The 21224-nt window shown below is 36.2% G+C and overlaps 1 protein-coding gene across 11 annotated transcripts in view; it reads right to left on the reverse strand.

Annotated features, from left to right (window-relative positions):
* The window catches only part of TBC1D5 (TBC1 domain family member 5), a 322054-nt gene that overhangs the window by 58027 nt on the left and 242803 nt on the right, over positions 1-21224 (reverse strand). For all 11 annotated transcript variants that reach the window (XM_062569298.1, XM_062569297.1, XM_062569299.1 and 8 more), the window contains 3 exons: positions 20794-20936; positions 15303-15409; positions 352-437 (listed from right to left, as the gene is read on the reverse strand). In XM_062569298.1, coding sequence (XP_062425282.1) covers positions 352-437; positions 15303-15409; positions 20794-20936 — 336 coding nt within the window. The remainder of the gene's footprint in view (positions 1-351; positions 438-15302; positions 15410-20793; positions 20937-21224) is intronic.

Here is a 21224-nt window from a genome sequence, read left to right on the forward strand (position 1 = left end):
AGTTTCTGGAGAATTGATACTGCAGTTTGAAATTAGAGGCAGTATCAGAAGGAGTTCAGCTACAGAAGCTGCATTGGTTCTGTTTTATCCCCTGCTTTTATTGTACACACCATTGTGTACAAATAACCTAAGCTTTAAAAGAAAAATGCCAGCAAGTTGAATATAGCACTACTTGAGAAGCCATCATTCTTTATGTAATAACAGGTAATGTAAAGACTCAAATTTCACACAACAAATATCTGTGCTTCTAATACTGCTTATATAATTCTTGTTCGGGATAGGAGACATTTATTGAACATTTTGTTTCTGTAAAGTCTTAATTGAGCAAAAACATATTCAGAAATAGCTTACCGTGTTTTATTCATCAAGTCTGCTCCACGTGCTTTGTAATAGTCTAAATTCTGTTGGAATTGGTGAGTCACTGGTCTTGGATTTTTCTAAAGAAAAAAGGTGTTAAGATTAATATACACACACACACACACACACACATATATATATCTTGCTGAAACCTTCTGAGGCAATTTAGAGCGGACAGTAGAAGTATTTTTATTAATGAAGATTAAAAATCTAAAGAATAAATTCTCTTTTCCCAGGACCATGCTTTCAAAAGACAGCAATACGATATAAATAAAAGTGAAGTCTTAAAATAATACCATGTGTTAACATTAAGTCTACTCTGTGTTTATAGAAATTACGTAGTGTTCTTCCATATTGAGATGAGACTGTTGGCTGAAGTAATAATGTTACTAATTATTAAATTTATAATTGTTGGGACAGTTCAGATCCAGATCTAGTTTTGTCCTTCCTTTATCTCGGACACAGAATTTTATCATCTTCAAACTAAAATGAGATGTTTTTAAAAGAAACAATAATAATAAAGACAAACTCATTAGCTTAGCTTATAGTTTGAATTGAATGCAGGTTTAAGTCTTGGTTAGGCAAAGAATTACTTTTAGCCAGACAACCTAAACCTAGCCACTAGATGGCACACAGAACCTTTTTTCTGTTTAAATTTCACTCTGCTTAAAACAGAGACTCTGAATACAGAACTGTTCTCTTATAATATATTATAACGTATATAATTAATAGTGAAACTAGAAGCTATTTATTAGTCTCCACCTCTGCCACAAGAAAACTATTTCACTGAAGCACACTGCCTTCAGTAGTACTGAAATCATCTTTTCTGGATCTAAAATTTCATCATACATTGATTAAGTATAAGCACAGTCTATGTATAAAGATGTTCGATTACACTAATGAATTGCAAAGGATATTATTTGAAAGTAGAAAATTTTAAATAAATATTTTTAAAGTAAAAAAAATAGCATATACATTCAACCAAAACAGCAAAGAACTACAACGGCATACACACACACATATATAAAAATACATATAAACATATATGCATATTTACAAAGAGCAATGGTTTAAAATAATCTGTTCCTAGTATAAGAAAAAAGAAGATGACAAATACTCTTCAGCTTCTCTGTGTAATAATGAAAGGTGTTGTATAAAACATCTCTAAACACTTTTAAAGTATTTGCTTAAAGGCTTTTTTATAGACCTTACATTCTGATCTGCTTTCTTCAGCCCTGTTCACAGTATAGTTTTAATGAACTACACAATAATCTTTCCGAAATAGTTGATTATAGATGAAAATATATTATATTTGTCATGGAGTCATTCTTCAGCTCTTTTTCACTTTCACATGTTGTACCTTTTCCCTCCTAATTTCAATATGTACTGAAGTAACCACACTTTATCCTCTGATTTTTGAGGGATTGCTGTAAACCCTCCCTCCTTTATAAACATTCTGACTTTCGGAGGAGGAAGAGGTAGTATTTGCACTTTAATGGCCAAAATATTGCATATGCACAGAAGCAGAGAGGAAGATTTGAAGAGGTGGTAAATATCAAAGGCCAAGGATGGTCTCTGGGGTCAAACTTAAGGCTGGGAATTTCCAGATCTTTTCATGTAGTCAGACTTAATCTTGTATGAAATGTGTCATTTCCTTTCTTTGGAAAGGCATAAACATAATTTAAAGATATTCTGTTTGTAATGTTCATGAAAAAATGAAACTACAACTAAAAGCTATTAGACAAGCATTAAAAAAATTCTCATCTATTCTACCACCCACATTGTAATGGTTGCTGTACGTTTTTCCTCTCGTTATAAAAACAATATTTGCATAACTCTACCCATTCATACAGCTTGTAAGTCAGTCCTCATCAACTGACAGCAATAACAATGAATCAGCTTTAGTTACTATTGCTCTAGTTTGGTAATTCGATGCATTTCTATGATAATCAAATCCAAACCGACGTGATGAGGATAACCGATGGTTCTACGACTACTATTCAAGTAATCAAACAGTGCAACTTTTCTCTCATGAATTAAATAATGTTTTTCCGTATGTGACTTGATGACCATTTCAACAAGGCACAAGAATAAGCAAAGGTTAGCACAGCTGGCACTTCTAATTCACACAGCAGCCTTTGAAAAATTCACTTTAACAGTTGCTAGCCCAGCTTTACAAATCCCTTCCAATAACTCTGTATATATTTCAGTCTTAGCAAAAACAATGGAATTTCTTTTCCACCAATCAGCAAACCAACAATACGGTTACACTTTGCTTCTGAAAAAAAATAAAAGGAGCAAAAGACCATGCGGAACAGTTTTTTGAAACATATTTATTCAGAAATGACAAGCAATTCAAGACACGAAAAGCTGATCTACTATCTAAGCACTTAAAGCCATTAATATGAATAATGATCTAACTTAAACATATGAATGAGGCTCAAGTATTACTTTCACAGGGGCCCATTTAAATTCCTACGAGGTTTTAAGGTATCAAAGGAAGAAGCAGTTTAAAGTACTATTACATGCAGTGAAGAAAAGCCCTCAGAAAAAATAATGTTGAAAAAACAACATTAGAAATTCAAGACAGTAAATACCACGGGTTATTGCTGGAAATCCTTTTGTAACACAAAGATATCCTTTCAGAAAATTCTATTACAAAAAAATGGTTATATATGATAGCGGGCAAGTATCTGCAAAGTAGTAACAAAGAAATATTAATTACTCCTGAAAGCTGCACTTAAAAGACAGAAAAAATTATGGTTGATTAAGACTATGTTTACATCATTATAACATCTCCTTTTATCTTTTAAACTGCTTTTAACTCTTTCAATAAGTTATATATAAGAAATATAAAGGAAAACTTATGCAGTTGCAATGTCTCTTCACTATCAACTTTAAACGAATTCCTCTCCCTAACCATCCAGTTTCAGCTATCCCCTGTATTAGATATTCTATGCATTAGGACAGAAGATTAACTAAATTTGATTTACAGCAAAACATAGCTGTGTTGACTAAAATATTCACAGGAACCATATTTTTTCTACACAGTGTGATTTAGAATGATCCTGTTTATAATTACTTAGGCTAGTAAAGTTTTCTCTATTTTGTTCAATTTGAGTAAGTATTTTGACTAGCACCTCAGATAAAAATCTTTTTTTCTTAGGAGGAGAATGTTGCCGTTCACGACAGTGAAAATCAACCCTTCAAATTAGTAGTTTGTTGCCTGCCACTAATAAATTGTGTAAGGGCATTAAACAGATTAACACATTTATGGTTTTTTGCTTCTAAAGAAGCAGAATACAGAAACTGGAGAGAAAAGCTGCCCATGCCAATACTAGAAATCCCTCTTCCCCACACCCGCTTTGTAGTAACAGACTGCTGATTTTACAGTTATGCTTCTATTCTTACATTTTTACCTAGAGTGAGCTCAGTTTCAACTGCCTGAAAACTCCAAATTACTACTTTTGCAAGAACATACTAAACACAGCTAGAGAAGCACATGTAGAAACCAGTGGGATTTTGGACTTTTATCTCTGGAAAGTATACTCCCTGCAGCCTGTATAGAAGGGATGGCTTAAAATACTTCAGATATCTCCTAGGGATTCCTGGTTCTAAGCCCCTCCTTGCAAAAAAAAGATCCCCCCTTCCTCATTTTAAAAGACAGAAGCCTGTTCAGTATCCTCATTTATAGGTACACTGTACTGGTCAACCCCTCCTCCCCCCGTGTCCGTCTGCAAAAGTCTTAAACTCGTCATCCCTCTTCTGCGCTCAGTCACAACCACATTTCCTCGCTCCAGTTCCCACGCCGGGGAGGAAGCTGCTGGGCACTTTCTCTTTTACCTCCCTCTCCTCCCGGCCGAAGGAGTCTCAAGTTCACTCACCCCTCGACCGGCTCTTTCACCGGCCGAGGGGCTGGAGCAGGGAGCCGGGTCTCGCTCACGGCAGCCCATCCTACGCTCGCACAAACCGCTGAGAAGCTCCGAGCGCTCCCACGGCTCCCTGCGATTGCACCCTCCAGCGCAACCTCCGACTGAGCCAAAGCCCGGGCTGCTCCGACTCCTGGCGCCCACAGAAGACCTGCCGTGCCGGCCGCGCTGCCCACGCTTACAGACGGCGCTGGTGCGTGATGGCGGAGCGGGGAAAAGCTAAATCGTTTTACCAATCCTGAATTAGATTAAAAAGAAGAAAATAAAAAAAAAAAGAAACTGCACCCTTCCCCTGCCTGGCTTCCAAAGATAATTTGCATATAATTACCTACAGAGTTGCTACGATATTGCAAAGCAAGCTTGTGTAACACAAGTCACACAAAGATTGTTTCAGGAAATCCAGACTACTGCCACACTGCATTGCTTAACCATTTCAATACACACTGTTTATAAAAGTTTACATGCAGGTGCTGGTGGAGCAATCTGCACAACGCTTATTTCTTCTTTGTCTGTGTATTTTCTTTTCCTTCTCTTTTTTGTATATTAACAGAAAAGAATCAAATACAATTTTGCACATAATCTGAAGGTTCAGAATAAATGACAACAGCGAAGAAAAATTTTCAGTATGTCTGATGAAAAATGAGTCTTATTTTAGTGAACATGCTATTGCTTCAATGCCAAGGGAAAAGCTCTCGTCATTAGAGAAATGAATTGCTCAGCTGTTTATAAGCAAAAAGCTCTGGGGGAATTTCTCAAGGCCCAAAACACAAAGCATTGCAGGGTTACACAAACATATGTTGCAGGTGTTTTAGGGTAGACAGGTGGAAAAACCTCGACTACTGAAAAAATACTCCACTTAATAGATCATATCTGAAATTAGATAACCTAAATGCAACAGAGCAAAAACAAACAAACCAGCAACAGTGAATCACACATACACACAGCAACACTCTCACTAAAATACTGATCTCACTAGTACCAAACAGGATTTTTTAAATTAGGCTTTTTTTATATTAAAAAGTTCTGCCAAATATATACATATACATAAATTTCTAAAATAATGACATTTCAAGCCTAGAACAAAGAACAGACTGAATTACATATCCAAAAAGGAAATGGTAAGGATGAAGTATTGTTCTTTTTATTTAAACAAATTTTTCTAACGAGACAGCTTACTATAGTATCTCCCTCTTAGTTGACAAAGCAGTATTAGATTTATCATAATTCTCCCAAAGCCTGAGATATTTTTATATTACAATGCCATTTTTGCCTTTCATTTGCCTCTAAGTAAAGTTGGAGAAATATATCATCCTATGTTCACTAACGATTAGGAGGTCTGCAAAGGTTTACCTCCTATATCACACATACTTTTCTTCAAAAAAGATGATACAAATACAGCAAAATTTGCATTGGAACTAAGCTGACACATAATAGCTCAAATGTGGATGAGAAATACACTTTATTGAGTTCTGCAGCAGTTTTTCTATTATGCACTAATAATTAACATGAAGTGCACATTAATGACTACCCAATAGCTTAACTGCACAGAGAATTTAACCTTTCTTCTCTTTATTCTTTTGTCAGGCATCCAAGAAGCTGTCTCCACTCTACAACTAGACTTATACGGTATAAGCAACAGCTTAACATTACATAAACATTTCAAAATATTTTCTACACAAAATAAACAACCCACCCCAAGCTCTGTAGCACCCAAAGCAAATGCTGCTCCCAAAACAAAGCTCGCCGCTCACCTTCTAATTTTTCTCCTCCCTAGTTATTTGTTCTGCAAAACCACATGCCCTGACTGCAGCATGAAAGGTATTTCATCCACCTACAAACCACTCTGTGAAATATTTATTGACAAGCAACCAAATTGAGAGACATTAGAGGACATAATACGCTATTGCCGATTTCCAAGCGATTCGATGTCGGTAGTTAAATGTTATCCAATACGTATGTTGATAGTCTGCATCTACCAATCCTACATATGAGAGCAGCGCAACAACATAAGAAGTATCAGGCACAGAACTAATAAAGAACTTCCTTTAATCACAGGAGTCAGGAGATCTGTACACTAATACTGGCTTTGGCAAAGAAACACCATAATCCTCGAACTGGGAATAATACTTCCTGTTTACGTTTTTCAGAAAGATGCTGTGGGTCTCAGTCGCCAAACTTGTTATTTACAATGCAATAACAGCATGAAGAATTATCAGGTTTAATTGGTTATAAGGAAAATTAGGAAGATCTATTTTTCTGAAATAACAAAAATTCCCAGAAAGATTTTAAAAGGAAAGAAAATTTAGTTAATTGGGTCAAGACAAGAAACCCCTGAACTCCGATCAAGCTGAAATAAATTATCTCCAGTTTTGTTATGTGGCAATCCTTTATTCCCCTCGCAACTAGAAATTTCAGATACCAGGAAGATATTTTAAATACCGTGCATTAGGGTCTGTTTTTAACTTTATACACATATTTTTTTCTCTCACATGGGTATCCTATGACATGAGATAAAGAAATGAAAAAATGCCAACTGAGGTTTATAAATACTTCAGTGACTTGAATGAAAGAAATTTCTAGCTATATATTTTGGCTCCGTGTCCTAACTGATTGGAAAGCCTTTTCTTCATTTATAGTTTTACACTATATTGCATTTTAACAGGTAGGTCAAATCATACCAAATCAGCTTTTATCGATATTCCAGACAAAAAGACTCCAACCTGCCAACGTTCAAGTTCATAACCTGTGTAAAATCCCCATCTTGCATAAACAGAAGCGCTTAAGTACCTTTTAAATCTGCCTCTTAATTTAGTCACCTATTTTTCAACTGAACCCGTGGTTTTAAGAAGTAAATTAACTAAATAGTGAGGTATAAATCTGACAGTGTTCAGCCCTACCCCATGACAGATTTATGCTTTGGCGTCTTGCAGCCCCGCACAGTTAGGACAGGAGTTTTACAACAGCGTAGAGGAGAAATCGAGGCTTTTGAATGGCACACGCAGCAAGGCTTGCTTTAAACCTAGGAATGTTCAAATGACGAGATTTAAAATATGACATCTTTATGTACAGAAAAGCCACCACATTATGGTTTTATTGGCACTCATTTTGGACAACCTGCATAACTCACTGATGGCTTTGTGAGTAGTGCAGCTATCCTAAGCTTACACTGGTAAAACCCTTATAACTGCACTTCCAGTGTTGTATCTTCTCCAGATATATGCTTGTACAAAAACCTCCTACATCAGTGAGAAAAAAAAAATATTTTAAAGGTATTATTTAGATTATTTCTGCTACCTGGAAAAGAACCAGGTTAATTTATGTTCTGCATGTAATGTGCTATATAAAACACTTGAAAAAGGTCCCTGGAGGGGTAAAAAAGGCTCTTTCAAAGATACACATGCACATGCAACAGTAAAAGGAATATGACGTCCCTGTCTTTTTCTCGAAACACGGAGACAAGGTAAGCTTCTGGTGCTGTGGGACAAGAGACTCCTTTCATCTTGGGGTTCTAGCAAGGAGCATGCGGCAGAGCCATTTTGACTGCTACTGCTTCTTCAAAAGATAAAGGACTGCCTCAAATCTTCAAGCCCGACTGCCTATAAAAAGTTATAGGAAAGGATACAAAGTATCTTGCCACTTCTCTTTATCTCAAAAGCGTTTGGCTGTTTCAGAGAAGTGCTCCACCGTACAAACAAATTCACTCAAATGGCTTTTGTGTACAATAATTAATACATTAATATTTACTATGAAAATAGGCCAATGCACCAATAATATATCTACATTTCCATCAGAAGAGACCGAACTTAAATTCCATCGAAATGGACCTGGATACGATTCACTACCTAATCTTTCATGTATTATTGAAAATTTATTAATCTAATTTTATATAAATCAGTTTTTGTTTTGCAAATTTTTGTCAAATAAAGAAATTATGATACAAAGAACTTTTGATTAAGTAGAATCAAGTGTTTCAAGTATTTTAAGTGCTTTCTTTTGATAAACTACCTTGAATACTAGAAGTGATTAATTGAATTGTCAGGTTGCACACAAGAAGAACCATAATCACCTCATTCTAACACTGTTAAATACATTTTATTACTGTAATTTTATAGGTAATATCATTACTCTTTAGGAGAAGTTCAGTAGCTTTAGATGACTTTTTACATGTAAGTAAACCAACCATTTGAAAGAAACAGCCCCAACATATTCACATGCAGTAAATTTTACTGGTGGCTAAGGTAATTAGCTAAAAGCACTTCTCTTTATTCCTTTTACTTTAACATCAAATACCATCAGAATTGCTCCTCCTTGTACTACTTCCTTGCTCAAAGAGAAAGAACAGTTGAAAATTTCAGTTTCTAAAAAGAATTCTTTCCTCCATCTTGCCTCTCAAAACCACTTGCCTGTCTCATGACAGAGCTTATCAATTCCCAATGAACATCATCAGGAATGCTGATCACCACAGAAGAATATTCTTCCTTTTTAAATGTTTGCATTTCTTAGTCCAGATGACTGTCAGTAAGTAGCCGTCTTGACTGCTCATTAAATTGTGGATATGTTATTTGCTGTTCTATACAACACCTTTTTTTTTTTTTTTTTTGCTTTAATACTATTTAAATATATACAAATTTGGATTTGTGTAGCAGCTTCCATTCAAATAACCTCAGCCATGAAACTGGAAACAGCGGTCCCTACCCTGCCCATAGCTGCCTGCTCTGCAGTAGGATGCACCATTGCACCTGCCCAGCAGCTACCAGCCACGCCACCGACTTCCCACTGTCCTCGTTGACTAATGAGCCACTTTCCAAGGATTTTTACTGAAAATATTAGTTGTGACATAAGGGATACTGTAGAGAAGCGGCAGGTTTTGAAACAAATGTAAGAAAAGGAAGAGGATCTTTAATTTGTGGTACAGGTACTATTTTCATGTGGTACTATGGCAACGTGGTTATTCCAAGAAATTTATCATTAACCTCACAGCTGCCTGTCACATCTTATTCTATTAATGAAATACAATACAAAAAAAAACAAAAACAAAAACCAATAATTCTTAAGGACAAAATAAGGCCTATTTGAAAACAAAACTTTCTGATTTCAAGAACACTAATATAAAAGAACAAACTAATCATATATTTTTAGATGTAAAATATACACAAATCTTAACTACATAGCCCAAATTAAAAAGTCTAGCATCCAAGTTAAGAAAAAATTCCATTTTATGCAATCTGAGGTCTGTAGATTAATCTTATTGCACCTGCAAACTGTGAAGTCACGATAACCAAACTGCTTCAGTTTACCACCACGTGGATTTAAAACTAGAGGTCTTTGCGCGGCACCATGGAATCACTGCAAGTAAATGCATTTCTTTTCTGGTTCTCCTAATCGTTCCCCTCCCGCCTAGACAGAGAGAGGAGAGACACAGATTTCTTAGCTTTTTTGGAAAACTGTCCTCGTTTCCTTTATTATTATTACCTCCCTTGTTAAGCCAACTTGCCACTGAAGCGCAGGTGACCTGACGCACCAGCTCGTATCACTCTGGGATAGCCGCTGGCCAAGGTTTCCGAGTAGCGGATCTGCGGGTGCCTTGATGTGCTTTTCACATACTCAAAGCACCGTCAGAAATTGCTTAAATGTATAATTGCGAATCTCCTGAAGAACCAGCCTCGTTCTTCACAGCCGAGAGGAGTTCTCAGACAAAACCCTCCCCGCCGCCGCCCTGAAGAAGCAGGCGGGCAGGCTCCCGCCCGCCCCGTCCAGCACCTCTGCGAGCGCGCACAAATTAACGAGCCGCTAATGCCCGAAACGCCGCCAGCTACCAGCTCCTCATTGGCTGCAACCTGGTCATTAAGGAGAGGTAATTAACGCCGGAGCGCACGCAGCGCTAACTACCACCGCGCGGCGAAACGCGCCGCCGCCGCCAGCCGCGCGCGCGGCACCGCTTAGCGGGGGCCGCGCAGGGGCCGCGCAGCGCGGCAGGCGCAGCGCCGCGGCCGCCCCGCGCTTAGCGGGGGCCGCGCAGGGGCCGCGCAGCGCGGCAGGCGCAGCGCCGCGGCCGCCCCGCGCTTAGCGGGGGCCGCGCAGGGGCCGCGGCGGCGGGAGAAGCGAGCGAAGCTGCGCAGCCTTCGAGGCGCGGCGAACGAGCCGGCTGCGCCCTCGGGGGCGGCGGCCGCCGCTTAAGGCGACAGTTCAGCTCCGACAGAGGCACCAAGGGTTCGGCTCGAGATTTCCGTAATATTGTCCTTCGCCTGGTCATTTATTGCTCAGGCTGTGGGAAGTGTTAAAAACTGGACGGCAAATTTCTCCAGGCAATCGTTATAGGCGTGATCACGACCTTAAAACCACGCATTACCGCTTAATTCTCGTGGCAATCTGTAATTTCAGTCATGGCAACCTTTAATAGGATACCTTCGAAATGTTATGGATACTTCATCAGGGATTTAGTTACAATTTAACATTATTATATCACCATTTTCAATGTTATCAAATAGCTTACAATACAATGCTGAAAAAATATCAGCAGCAATAACTAGAATATCATTACTGTAATTAAAAAATGATTTCCATTGACCAAATACTTTTTTATTATTATCATTTAAATCAAAGGCTTGTGATCAGCATTGACTCCACGGAATTAAACTCCCAACTAGCTTGCTCAGCAATAACGTAACTCGCATGCTGAAATATCTGAAAACAAACTTATTTTACAAAAAAATATTTAGAATAAATACAGTAGGCTCTCCAACAAAGGACGGTTGTCAGGTTCTTAGCATGCAATGTAAAACAGTAATATTCTATGTAGTGTTTTAGTTTTGTAATAAGTCATTGTGATAAGGTTAACACTTCAGCACACAACAACGTACAAATAAGAACACCCAAAGATGAAAATTACTTTGCTTATGTTGCTGTATTAGAATTTTATTTGCTAAAGGGTGAAAACAGATTTGCAGAATTCACAGTTAACTTAAAACAATAGTTTTAAACCTTTTATTCCTAGCCCTGGCTGCCTTCAGGAGAGAAAGAACATCTGGTTATTTAAGGAACACAATATGTTCACATTTTCTATGACTTTTGTTTCTAATTGGGTTTTTTAATTTTTTTTTATTTGAACAACTCTAGTTAGAACTATGTTTTTTTAATTACTTTCTATTTTTCCACTGCCCTCCCTGCATATCTCTACTACTTAATTTCACAGAATTTGCTTTGAAAATAAACAGTGCTCAATGGTTTTGATAAGTAAAAAAAAAAAAAGAAGAAATATGCCACTCATGGCTTATTAAATTCATAGAGACACACCTACAGTCAATGTGTTTGGGTATACAGAAAAAAATATGGCCTTACTTTCTCATTTCACATACATGAACTTTTGATACTCCATTCTTTCATATCAACTCTACCTTTCTATTCAGGAGGACTGTAAGTGCGTAGAAGTAACTTTTTTAAAAATAATTGAAGAAATTATCTGACGAAAGATTTGAAATGCAAAACAAATACTTTCCTGAGCAGGTTAACAGCATCTCCTTATGCAAAGATAACAACACTGATTTCAAATCTGAGGTCTTCATTCCAATTTTCATAACAACCAGAGACAGACAAATTCAGAAAAGGTTATACTGATCCATATTCGTGTCTGAAAAATTAATATCTCTGAGTCCCCCATCACAGCCTGGTGTATTCATTTGTTTTCAGCTATTACAGGCTCTGTGTTAATCTTGGAGGGCACTGGTATGTATCAGGGACGTATGATCTAAAACATCCTCTCACGCCAACTGGGATCTACCCTGGCGAAAGGAGAGCTGCTGCACTAGCACAATGATAAGCAATGGTTACGTTTCATGTTATTATTGGATAATGCTAAGGCTTGTGTTTGAGTCCACAATCAGGTCAGAAATTTGTATTTGTCCACCCGGAAGAAAAAAAATTCCACCCATCCTTGACAAACAGGTTGCTTTCTCGGTGATGACTGCAGTGAAATGCAGCAAACAAAACCTGAGAGGTTCACCGAGCCAAGGTTTAACTCCCCTAGTATTTCACAAGGCAAGTAAGAAGACATCAGTTATGATGGAACAAGGAAACAGAAGAAATAACAGAAGCGAAAACTCAGAGTATCTCTAGAATCAAAAGTTACAGAAGGAAAGGCCGTATTAGGTCCATTTTAACTATTTCATAAATTATGACCTAACTGTTCTATAAGAACCTTTCAGTTTTAAGAACATACTGCTAATTTCTACTAGTTCCAATACTCTAGTGAGATTATTTGGCATTTATCTATCTGCAAAAATAATCCTGAAGAAAATGTGTATTAACAGTTTTCAGAGGCCAATTCCTCTTTGTTCCTGTCCATGATTTCTAAACTGCATTTTCTGTCTGGCTGAGATTTCAAGCTCTGAGGGGCAGAGAGCAAGCATCTCTCAGAAATCTGGATAGACACAAACCATTTCTGTTACGCTCAAGACAAAATAATAAAATAAGCTACTGGACCATGCAACAATCTCCCACAGAAAGGAGTGAGAGTTCCATGACTTCACACATTAAAAACCATGCAGAGTCCTGGAAGAAATGCCATACAGAACAGGTCAACTCTGGCCCAAGAGATCTAAGTTGCACTGAACCGAATTTAATTTTCCATTAGGAACCAGAAGCCAGTGATGGAGAAATGCACAGGAAAATATAAACAAGGAAGAAAAATCATTCAGTACTAGATTTTTTAATCATCACATACAAGTTACACTTCTGACTAAAATCTCCTTGTCTCTCCTTCTTAACTCAGGAAATAGAGGCAAATTGAATTAGCTTCATGAAGATAGCAAAAAAAAAGAAGGGGGGGGATTTTCCTGATACTCGGATATAGCCTTTATACTGATTTTAGACTCCTACAACACCCATGATACTTTCCCTTTCATTCTATGGAATGAAAAAATTTGATAGACTCAGAAAAATTTTATATGAAAGTCTTGCATTACCCTGAATAGCAAGCCGTAGTAGACAGACTCCTATTTCAGAAATACGTTGGGTTGAACCAACATATGCTTAAAGACACCTAAGTGAAATTTATAATCACACCTTGGGAAAGATAAAAAACAGATACTCAAAAGTCACAGCGTTGAAAATACACCTTCTTCTCAGACCAGGAGATAATTTTTTCTTTTAGAGAGATCCTTTAGAACAGGTTAACTTCCTTGCTGTAGGAAGCCAAGATTTGTTAATGTTGACCCCAAATCTCTTTCTAAGGTGAGAGGCTGCTAAAATCCCCTTAGGGATCTTTATTTTCTGGAAAGTCTTAACTTTCTAACCTTTGAGTATTTCCCAAGCAGATAAGAACTGCTTATAAATGGCAAACAATTGTAATTAATCATACTTAAAATGACAAAAACAACTAGCAGTCTTTGCATGAAGGAGCTTTAAGTACTCATTTGCCTGAGTGAAGGAAGAACTAGCTGAAAGATACTGTAAGACTACATCCAGTACTTCTCTGACACGTATTCAAGGAGTATCTGCTTATGCTAATTAATAGGATAACTGAGGCCTTATGAGCCGACAACTTTATTCTACTGGAGACAAGAAAGTTACGTGAGTAGAACAGTGATCAAATTTCCTTCCCAGCAAGTTATTTGGTGGTTTATTTTTGCCCCTTTCTGCTGGTAGGATGATTTGTATACTGCCTAGGATGCTTTGGAGGACAGCTGGATAATGAGTAATTATTATTAAGTTCTATCTTTTAACATACTCCCTCATTAAACCACAGATTACATTTTGGATTTAGTTTGATATCTTAGAACAATTTCCCTTCCTCTATACTTTCCTTCTAAAAAATATTTCTATCTTGTTTTGCTAAGAGAGTACATAAACATAAAAGCTGGGTAGTTTGATTTCACAGACTGCTGCCTGAATCTTAAGAAAAATTTCAGAGATCTAACATTACAAACTTTCTTATGCATTGAAGAGACGATATGTTTTACTACTCATCATGAAAGAAATCTTTGTGCCCAAGAGGAATGAAGAAAGCAGCTGTATGGATGCAAATTTCTGCACAAAACTGATACAGAAACAAAGAGATTTTTTTTTCTTAAACCATAAAAGGGTAAACATTGGTATTGAATGAAATTTTGCAGCAGGCAGTTAGAGTGCAGAAGTGCAGAATTCTTCACTTTCAAAGATGGTTTGCATCAAGAAGACAAGGGAGATCAGACCATGCACTGGCAGCCTACTGATGGGATACGCTCAAAGACAGCTCAAAACTCACAGCACAATTTCTGCTATCTGCCGAAGATCTGAGTACTGAGACGGTTACCGCGCACAGCTTTATCTCAAACACTTCATCCACTAACCTGAATATTCACTGTATAGTAGATCCACACATATAAACTTTAAAACAGCAAGAGGTTCACATGACTTTTTACTATAGATGAGTATATCGGTATAATTACCATTGTTAGTAATATTTAACATTAAATTAAATATCTGAATTTTATTTATGTGGGCCTTTTCAGGCTGTAACAGTAGATTTTCATTTTTAATTGAAAACTATCATGTAACTGTTATACACTGGATGTGACTAATGCTTTAAGGATTAACAATGATTAATCTGCAGAAATCGTATGAAAAAAATTTTACAGAAGAAATCACATAACAGTTTCTACACAGCTTACTGGATCTTTATATAAAATATTACTATTTCCCTCAAAAATACACTTTATTACATGGGATCTCTGTAAAGAATAACTAAGAAAGAACTAAGGAGCAAAAACATTTGCCAAAGAGTTACCCGAGCTCCTGGAGAAGTTCAGCACAGTAGTAGGATACCCCCTTTCAAGAATAAAGAAGCATGTATTCTACTCATTTAATAAATTTTTCCTTTCAATATTCTTGTTTAATAACTTTTTCCATTAAAATGTTTGTCAAAAAAGAGGAACTTGAAATGTCAGTCACCAAAACATAGGCTATTTTTAACTTCAGAGCACATTTTATTACAGAGATCTAATTCCTGTATTGTTATTATTTACACAGTGAGTACCTCACCTTTGGGTCTCGGAGAAAAAGTGCTCTTAGGATAAGGGAGTGAACATCTCCAATAGGTGGATAATGCATCAGAAGTCCCAAACAGGTCTGATAATTACTTGAAATCACTAAAACAGAAAAGGGGGGGGGGTAAGAGTGAAATATAATCAAACTTCATGAGTAAGCTTTTTCATATAGATAAACAATTTGATACCACACACACACACACACATCTATCTATACAAACTGATGTCAACAACTTATTTTCTTTTTGTAAATTAGGATCTAAAATAAAAATCAAAGTACATTTTCTTAAAGACATTTGCTACTTTTCCTGAATTCTTCAGTCAATACTTCTATGTATTCAAGAAACATTAAGGGCAAAGGAAAAATGCTGGATTTTCACAAATTTTTACATTTTAAATACTTTAATACAACATTAACTTTATTAGCACTTCCTACTTATTCAGGAAATTTCAGGCAAGCTTTGTCTGAAGTTTATCTTTTTTTTGTAAACAGATTGTGCTTGACTTTATCCAAATCTATGTAAATGTACTCGACAGTTCTTTGCTTGTCGTTGTCATCCTTTTTTATTTTTTCTCTCCTCAAATCAATCTAATTATGATTGCAATTATTAAAGACATCTTTTCAGGCAGGTCTATGTAAACTACTTCATTTCTTTTGCGCCATCTAAATCCAGGCAATCCATCTGCCACAGCTGTCAAAGCAATGCCTATTAAGGATGCTTGCACTGTGCATCACAAAGACAGCCTCCAACAATAGTATTTGTAAATAATTTTTAAAGAAACTTTACTATTCTGAGAGCTTTAGGTATAGCAAGAAATACTTTTAATTAATCAGACCTCTGCAGCAGAAAATATCCTTGCAAACACACAAAATTATGTTGAATCAATAGGAAGCTGAAATATGGACACAGGGACTGAAATGTTTTACTTTTTTCTTTCATGTGAATAAACCTCATATCCTCCTGTACCCTTCCTCCCCCAACAACAGGATTGTGGGGAAAAAAATGCAGGACTGGGCAAAATGAATAATTATAATCTGTGTAGGGAACCACTTTATCATCTTCATTTCCGTTGCTGATCCGACAGCTTGTAATTTCATACATCTGCTTTCATTTGTAAAGCACTCACTTATCCTACTCATCCTTTATCTGTTCTGCCTGTTCTTTTCCCATCCTTTGTTTTCTTGTTCATATTCAGGTACCTGTTTTTTCTTCTCGAAGTCACAAAGCACAATGAACACAGTACAACGGTCTCAGTCAGAGTTCTTTCAGATGAGTATAATACAAGTCCCACATACTATACAACCAGTCAAATTCTCATACGTAAATTGAATTTAAGATACTGAACTGCAGTTATGATTACGCTACCTTTTAGGAAAGCAAATAAAAATACAGAGAACAGATAGTACATTCTAAATACTCTTATAAAAAATATGCATTAAGGTCAACACATTTCTCTTTTGAACACTGTACGTGTTCTATTTTGTAATTTAAAATGCTAAACTTATTCTCTCTAGATTTCTTCTGGAAGAGAAGTTCTTTGCTGTCCTATAGATACAGAGAAAAGTAAATATTAAAAATGATGTTTTTTAGTGGTATAGATCAGACCATTGACAGAATTGGTATTTTCAACCACAAGCCATTTACAATAATCATTGATTTTTTAAAATGTGTAATACTGACGTAACTGAATACCTGGACAAAAAAAATCAAATTGTTGGGCAATGACCCATATCCCCTCTGCTCCCTAAAAGTTTTATTTTCAAATGTAATCTTATAATCAGAAGAAAGCTGTGTTTAAAAAAAAAATCTATCTAGTCATGCTAACTTTAGTGAGGCAGGCCTGCTACCTTCATATTCATTTCATCTTTGGGGATTTCCCTGTATATTCAGCTCTCTCTTTTTCTGTGGAAATCTTTACAGTAGAGAACGTTCTTGCCACTGTCCTATTTGCTGTGGACCCCTGGGTTAGAGGGATTAAGCTGCAGAATGCAAAAGCATTCGTCTTGGTATCTTGTTTTAGGAGCGAGCCCTTGTCTCTTTAGGACAAAATGCATGATATTATCCAACAGAGCGGCGACTTCCTTAAAAATGTTTCAGAAAATGGTAGCGAAACACAACAAACATGCCTTTTTGGAATATGCGTATCGATGTTACAAGGATCAGAAGATCCTTTAACTTCAACTTTAGTTGACTAAGAACCAGCTGTAGGATGAAGTTCCTAGAAGGAGATTCTGTGCAATGCGAGTTTCTCCAGTTTCAGCAGTTGAAAGTTACCCAAATTCAGTGATGAAGTATCTAATACTGTGGTCAGCTGCCTTGAAAAAAGCTCGCTGCTTGTGTACCTGTCCTTTTCCTTTGCTTATCAGCTTGGTAAGAGTCACATCTAGATCTAATAACAAGAGAATGTATCACTTCTCCAGAGAAGAATGCTACTGGGATTTCTAGGGCAAGGAGTACAGAAACTCCCCTACAGTTCAACTGCTATGCCATTGAGCACAGCAATCTTACTGTCTTTTGATTAATATTTGCTATGCAGTGCCCACAGGAACATCAAATAGATTTGTCTCTTCTGCTTCAGTCAAGATTGACATTCCTCTACGGGCCCAATAAGCATTCCTGGACACAGGCAGGAGTAAAAGACATTGAAAACTCATAAACTAACTGCACCAATCCTCAATCAAGTCCTTATTTCCTGCCACCAGTCATTTCTTCAGCATATGATGTTTGACATGGCCAATTCTGTATCCAGATGATTTCCTAATCCAGGAATGGTGGGACTATATCCCCCTGCTGCTTTATGCATTGCAGTGTGCTATTCAGTGGGCACTCAGCTGAATTAAACATACAGTATACAATAAAAGTATGATATCAGCTCTTCTGAGTAGGGATAGTGGCTCCCTTACATTTCACCAAATATTCAGAGAATCCTTCTGTAAGAAGAAATATATCCTAATAATAATAATGGCCATAGGTAGTCTTCAAGTGGAAATGGTACACATACACTTATTCAAGCACTGTTCAGTCAATATCAGCTGCTAGTGCAATAATAATGGCCTCATGTTAGTTTACTATGCAAAATATAGACCTATCTCCCAGGTTCATTTTGCAGTCTCTAAAATAAACAGGTCGTTTCAACCATGTTTTTTGTGCATAGACAATTACCTAAAAATTTAAATGTTCTCTTCACCACTAACACAACTGGTACGTTGAGTAATAGAGAATTTAAAAGATAAAATAAAAATGAAGTGAAAAATACAGGATAAGTAATACTTTCTTAAAATCATGCCCCTGAGAAGACAAAAAAAGCACACAAAAAACCCAGTAATTCCAAAACAAGCATGTTTTAAACACCTTGGTATAAAAAAAATCTATATCATTTATAAACTCCCAAATGCTTTCCGTATTACATTATTATCACTTCTTATATTTGACATTTTTATAGATATTTTACATTTGACATAGTACCTTAGGAGTTCTATTATTATTCCCCCTGTACCAAAGTTTTTAAACTCAAAGGTTTTAAGCTGAAACTTTCCAGATGGTTTATTTACAGATGATTAACCTCATTCAGTGTTTTGAGTTAGCATTTCTTACCATTGAATAATGAGAAGTCTTTATAAACTTGTTTTATTTGAAAACCTTTTCAAAAATATTAAAAAAAGAATTTGCTCCTCATGAGGCTCTTGGATGAGTTTTTTCCCGATTAAAGCTCGATATTATCAACAATATAAAAACATGAGAAAAATTTCTATATTATACTATATTTCTATATGTCTACATAGGTAAGAAAAGCTTTCTTTTCTCAAATCAAGAAATGTGAAAATCTCTATAGTCGAAGCATGAGTTTGACAACATATTCAACTTCACAGTATTTATGACTGGGTATTCTGTTTCATCATCCTTTTTAGAGCAACTGATTATGTCCAACTACAGAAGAAAAAGCTACTTCTTAGAGAAACACCGTATGTACAAAGAAGTAGCTGTCCCAACAGGCTGACTGTGTATCTTATCTGGGCAAATGTACTCCACTTTAAAACTCTTTCCTACTTTATTTACTAAGCCTGAGGACTTCAGAGAAAAGAGGGAGACTGATTTCCTACAGATGCCTAGCACATTTTTCTTGCTCACACTTTCAATTACTTCACACTGCTACTCATATGTAAGCACCATAAAACAAAACGAAACAACCCCAAACCAACCTTTTCTTCACCAGGAGAGAGAAGTACGACTGTGTGCTTACAAACACATTTCTAAAGCATGCTTTTTAAAAAGGGTAATACCAAAAAAATGATGATGTTAAGAAATATTTTACATGATCTACACTACATATCTAGACCAAAATTTTCAAAATTATTTCATCATAATGTACACAAATAAAACAGATTGAAATTACAGAACATGACAACTTGGAATCAGATCATCCTGAAATGGAAATGTTTATTTGAAACCTCTAAACTGAATTAAATATCCACTTCTTTGAATGAATGCAAGGTCCGTATATGCGACAGGTTTATTAAAGAATAATTTAAAAAGCACATGAAATTCTACGGCAGGCAGTGGAATAATATGTGTAAAGTACGTGCATGTTATATTTTCAAGGTTAGGCCCTAAAATAGGAACCACAGATGAAAACTTCATGTGTCCTAGAATACAAGATTGTGTCAAATATGTGACCCTGTTATAACCTAAAGCTTACAGACTGTATAAAATTAACTCTGAACAGCATGGTACAGAATTCATATGTTTTAATGAGAGACATGCATCTTGCTGCAAACTGCATACTTGTTTTTGTGGTAAGCTTGTATACAGAACTATCTGAAAAATATGCTGGACTAGAAATCAATGCTTTTTAATTAATTATTATATATCTTTTTTCCTCCCCTTCATAATTATATCTGCTAACAATTTTTTTGTGATTTCTTATTTGTCGCAACTTAATGTTTTTTTCTGTCATTAGCCCATAAGAATTCAGCTTTGCACAAATTTCAGGTGTACTAAAATAAAATGATTTTTTAAAGATATAATTCTTGCATAGATTAAATATATTTTATATTTTCTAATCATCTCCGCACACATTTCCTTGAAGATTTATCTTGGAAAAATATGAGTCAATGTCCTGGGCATTTTCACATTTTTCACATCAGAACAGCACAAAAACACTTCCACTATCAAAGGCAGACTTTACTCAGTTCATCGGCTTTGTCAGAAGGTGGAGCTCTGTACATACCTGTATCACCAAATGCATACAAAATCTGCAACTCCAAACAAAAACACAGAACTACTAAGAAAACAAACCTGCATTTAACTCCAGCACTGAATTAGTTTCATAAATACAGCACACTGTGTCCAATAACAAATGACCCCTCTCATAGCATTTGATTTTCAGTTTGTTAAAAAGGTCACAATGAAATTTAGAATTTCTTAGACCCTGTTTTTCTTTGAAAAATGGGCTTGCATTCTTTTCATAAGATAATTGATACTTACAGGCATCTCTAATATATAACAACATGGCTACAAAAACGTAGTCAACTAAGTTCAGGGTGATACTGTCAGCAAATAAAGCATCCCAGACAACTAGAAGGTCCTGAAGTGGGAATTCTCGTCCAAACAGGAGCCTTACCCATCGCCTGAAAAAAAAAGGACATGATTTTCATTTATTTATTTTTTCCAAATATGATAATGCCAAAATACTTATCACAGGATCAAGTACAGTCCAAACAGTTTTACTGGAAAATGCTACAAAGTGTGAAGGTCCATGATGATCACTTAACTATCTGTATTGGCATGAATGTTACATAGATTAAAGGAAGCAATACGTCAGAGACTCTAGAAGCTTTAACTGACCAATACTATTACATGGGTGAACCTCAATGGATAAAACATGAATAAATCCTGTATAACATCTTTTCAAACAT

This window comes from Rhea pennata, chromosome 2, assembly GCF_028389875.1.
Source record: "Rhea pennata isolate bPtePen1 chromosome 2, bPtePen1.pri, whole genome shotgun sequence".
In the NCBI taxonomy this organism is placed as follows: domain Eukaryota; kingdom Metazoa; phylum Chordata; class Aves; order Rheiformes; family Rheidae; genus Rhea; species Rhea pennata.